Source organism: Atta colombica, unplaced genomic scaffold (assembly GCF_001594045.1).
Source record: "Atta colombica isolate Treedump-2 unplaced genomic scaffold, Acol1.0 scaffold163, whole genome shotgun sequence".
Classification (NCBI taxonomy): Eukaryota; Metazoa; Arthropoda; class Insecta; order Hymenoptera; family Formicidae; genus Atta; species Atta colombica.
The window spans coordinates 1,420,115-1,423,108 of record NW_017259254.1 but is presented as its reverse complement, the minus strand read 5'-3'; the positions used below and the strand labels follow the sequence as shown (position 1 = coordinate 1,423,108).

Here is a 2,994-nt window from a genome sequence, read left to right as displayed (position 1 = left end):
TGTATCAAAAAATATAAGACATTTATATATAAATTTATTTGACTTATATAATTTGTTTTATATAGTATTTGTAATTTAATTAAATGAATAATATCAATTATTTTATCAAATGTATATATATGTATAATAAAATACAAAAATTTGTGAATAAAATTTTACATATAGCTCATTGTATATCGATAAAATTTTACTAATATAATTAATACAATATCCTATGTTTAAATATTATTTCCATAAATATTCCACTTGTAAAATAAATTCTTAAAAAATATTTTTATGCTATATAGTATTTTTTTGAAATATACAGCATTAATAAAAATTTAAAATTTATATATAAATTAACTCAAGCAGATCTCATATTTGTACAGTTTATAAAATTATTATTGAGTTGCACCACATTTTGAACAGGTTTGTCTTTCACTGAAACAGTTGAAAATTTGTTACATAAAAAAAGGAATGTATTTTTTTATTGCTTACCTGAATATCTGATGAAGCTTTTTTCGGAATTCATTACAGAGAGTTTTTTCAGATGCAAGGGCTGCATCACGTTCTCGTAATTGTTGTCTCAAATTATATATTGTATCTTCTAATGCTTCAAAAATTGCCTGAAATGATTAAATATTTTGTAAAGCAAAATAACAGATGAAAAAATAAAATTCATAAATGTAATTTATATTACAACTCACTCTAGATTCTTCTGCTGTATCAGATAAAGCGGGAGGCTCATCCAAACAGAAGAATTCCCTTACACACGAAACACCAATAAGAAGTGGGCTACTCAATATACCATTAACAAATGTTTGAAGACCACATATTCTTTCTTCCAAAAAACTTGGAGCAAAATTATCACCAAGCCATTTTTTTCTTGGTAAAGCCAAATGAGCAATAGGAACTTTTTGCCTTTTTAATTGCGCTAATAATCGAACAAAGTCTGTATATCTTCGAAATACAAACCAGCAATCACCATTTTTTAATTCAACTCTAAGTTTGTAGACCTATATATCAAGAAGATATATAAAAGAATATATATAAAAAGAATTTACATTTAAAATTTACATTGATATACAACGCAATAAAACAATTTCTATATAATTTTATATTTTACATAACATTATGCATCATATTTTAATTGTTATTTATATATTTTTAAAGTTTTATACTGTTAAAGTTAATAAAATATATATACTGCTGTAATAATATATTGGTACTACATTGTAAAATATTTATATTTGTGTTATATTAATGAGAAATATATATTAAAATAATATTAATAAAGTTTAATACAATATAATAAAACTATATAATCATTGATATAATTAACTAACTGTAAATCTAGCTCTCTCCTCCATGATCTCATAACCAACAATAGGTATTCTCAAGTCATCGCTAGTGAGGGGTGACTGAAGAATATCCGAGTTGGTATTGCTATCATTGGTGTAATTAAATCGTTGCACAGTAAATGAATTCGAGTGACCAGATCCATCAGAGTTGGGACTATCAAGAACTCTCACAGTGCCTGTCTGAGATTTTTTTGCTTTACTAATCGCAAGTGTTACCTCACTAATACATCCCACACCAGCCTCTGAATTGGACATTTTAACTCGAACAAAACTAAACAAAACCATGCATACTTCAAATAAAGACTATTTAAAGCTTAGCTACTATTAGACAAATAAATTCAGGCATAATCAAATATAATATCTCTATGTGAAAGTATTATTCATTCAAATTACTGAAAAATATATAGTTTGATCAAACGTAAGCAATAAATTGACATTAACAGCAATTGAAACCAATTTAGAATAAAGTTAAATATTCCTAATTAAGCATTACATAAAATAAAAAGGAATAATAATATAATTAAAAAAAATGTTTAAATAAAGAAAATTGTAGATTAAAAAGCAGTGTAAAAAAATCATTTATAATAAAAGCTTAGTTCTACGCTATGCAATCAACTTAATAAATCAAGAATAGTTTATCAAATACACTAACCTTAATTATTTTAACACATAAGAATATAACACGAAGCACTCATTTCTGTTCTTTGCATTTTATTATTTCATCACAATCATAGACATCACATATGTTTATATGCCATGTCATAAATGTATCAACCGTCTATTCAACAAATCCCTTGACAAATTTGTCTCATATTTTCTTGACATATTGAAAATTCGAAGACAATTCATTGATTTAAAATTCGTGAGAGAATAAGAACAGTAAGATCAGAAATCTTCGAAGAACAGTCTTGGATATCCTTTTTTTTTTAAATTATGTTAAAACTGAATAGTGACACTAAGATCACAACAGAAACGGACACAATTACAGATAAACTGTAATCAAGTGGTGATCAAGTACTAAATTATACTAAAAAATATTGTATCATATATCAGAAAGAAACCTGAGAGCGACCATCCTCGCCTATTTTCTATTGTGACGCTTGAAAACCCTTGTACACTAGCGACACCAACATCATTTTTATGAAATCATATAAACTACGTATCACAATATTGACATGGCTGATAAAGATGCCCTCTGAAATGGATGTCAATTAAACAACAATACATTTTTTTGCAATGACTGTGTTCAGCAGAGAAAGCAGCTTTGCAACTGTTGTAAAATTATTCAATACGATTGATTTTTGCTTTTAGTTTCTTACAGATCTAAACATATAAAGCAATCATATTGAAGAATTTTACAATAGTTGCAAAGCTGCTTTCTTTGCTGAATGCAGCTAATGCTTCTGGAAATAAATCGCTGAAATCATTGAAATTTCTATTAATTTAACAGATTTAATTCCACAATTTCAGCAATAAAACGGACTACTTTAAATTATAACCTTTTTTTACGAATATTTATATATTTGTTTTTTTACAATTATACTATTCTATACTTTTATTTTCAATTATTTTACCTTATTTCGCTAATCATTTGGCACATCAATAAAAATTTTAATACTATCTTTGATAGTATTTAAAAGATTGCTCTGTTTTT

At 25.8% G+C, this 2,994-nt stretch overlaps 1 protein-coding gene across 1 annotated transcript; it reads right to left on the bottom strand.

The window, feature by feature from the left end:
* Window positions 1–364: 364 nt before the first annotated feature.
* Window positions 365–2,142, bottom strand: LOC108686025 (sorting nexin-16). Its single transcript, XM_018191067.1, has 5 exons — window positions 1,993–2,142; window positions 1,326–1,611; window positions 687–995; window positions 478–605; window positions 365–420 (listed from the first exon to the last, which is right to left on the bottom strand). Exons 2-5 carry the CDS (start codon window positions 1,593–1,595, stop codon window positions 381–383), a joined length of 747 nt encoding a protein of 248 aa, XP_018046556.1. The 5' UTR covers window positions 1,596–1,611; window positions 1,993–2,142; the 3' UTR covers window positions 365–380.
* Window positions 2,143–2,994: the final 852 nt, after the last annotated feature.

What these genes read in the sequence shown, in the direction of transcription:
- LOC108686025 (XM_018191067.1), bottom strand. Translation starts at nt 1,595, where the DNA reads ATGTCCAATTCAGAGGCTGGTGTGGGATGTATTAGTGAGGTAACACTT. An exon ending in AGGAGAGAGCTAGATTTACA is followed by an intron (nt 996 to 1,325) that starts GTTAGTTAATTA and finishes CTTGATATATAG; the next exon opens with GTCTACAAACTTAGAGTTGA. An exon ending in ATACAGCAGAAGAATCTAGA is followed by an intron (nt 606 to 686) that starts GTGAGTTGTAAT and finishes TAATCATTTCAG; the next exon opens with GCAATTTTTGAAGCATTAGA.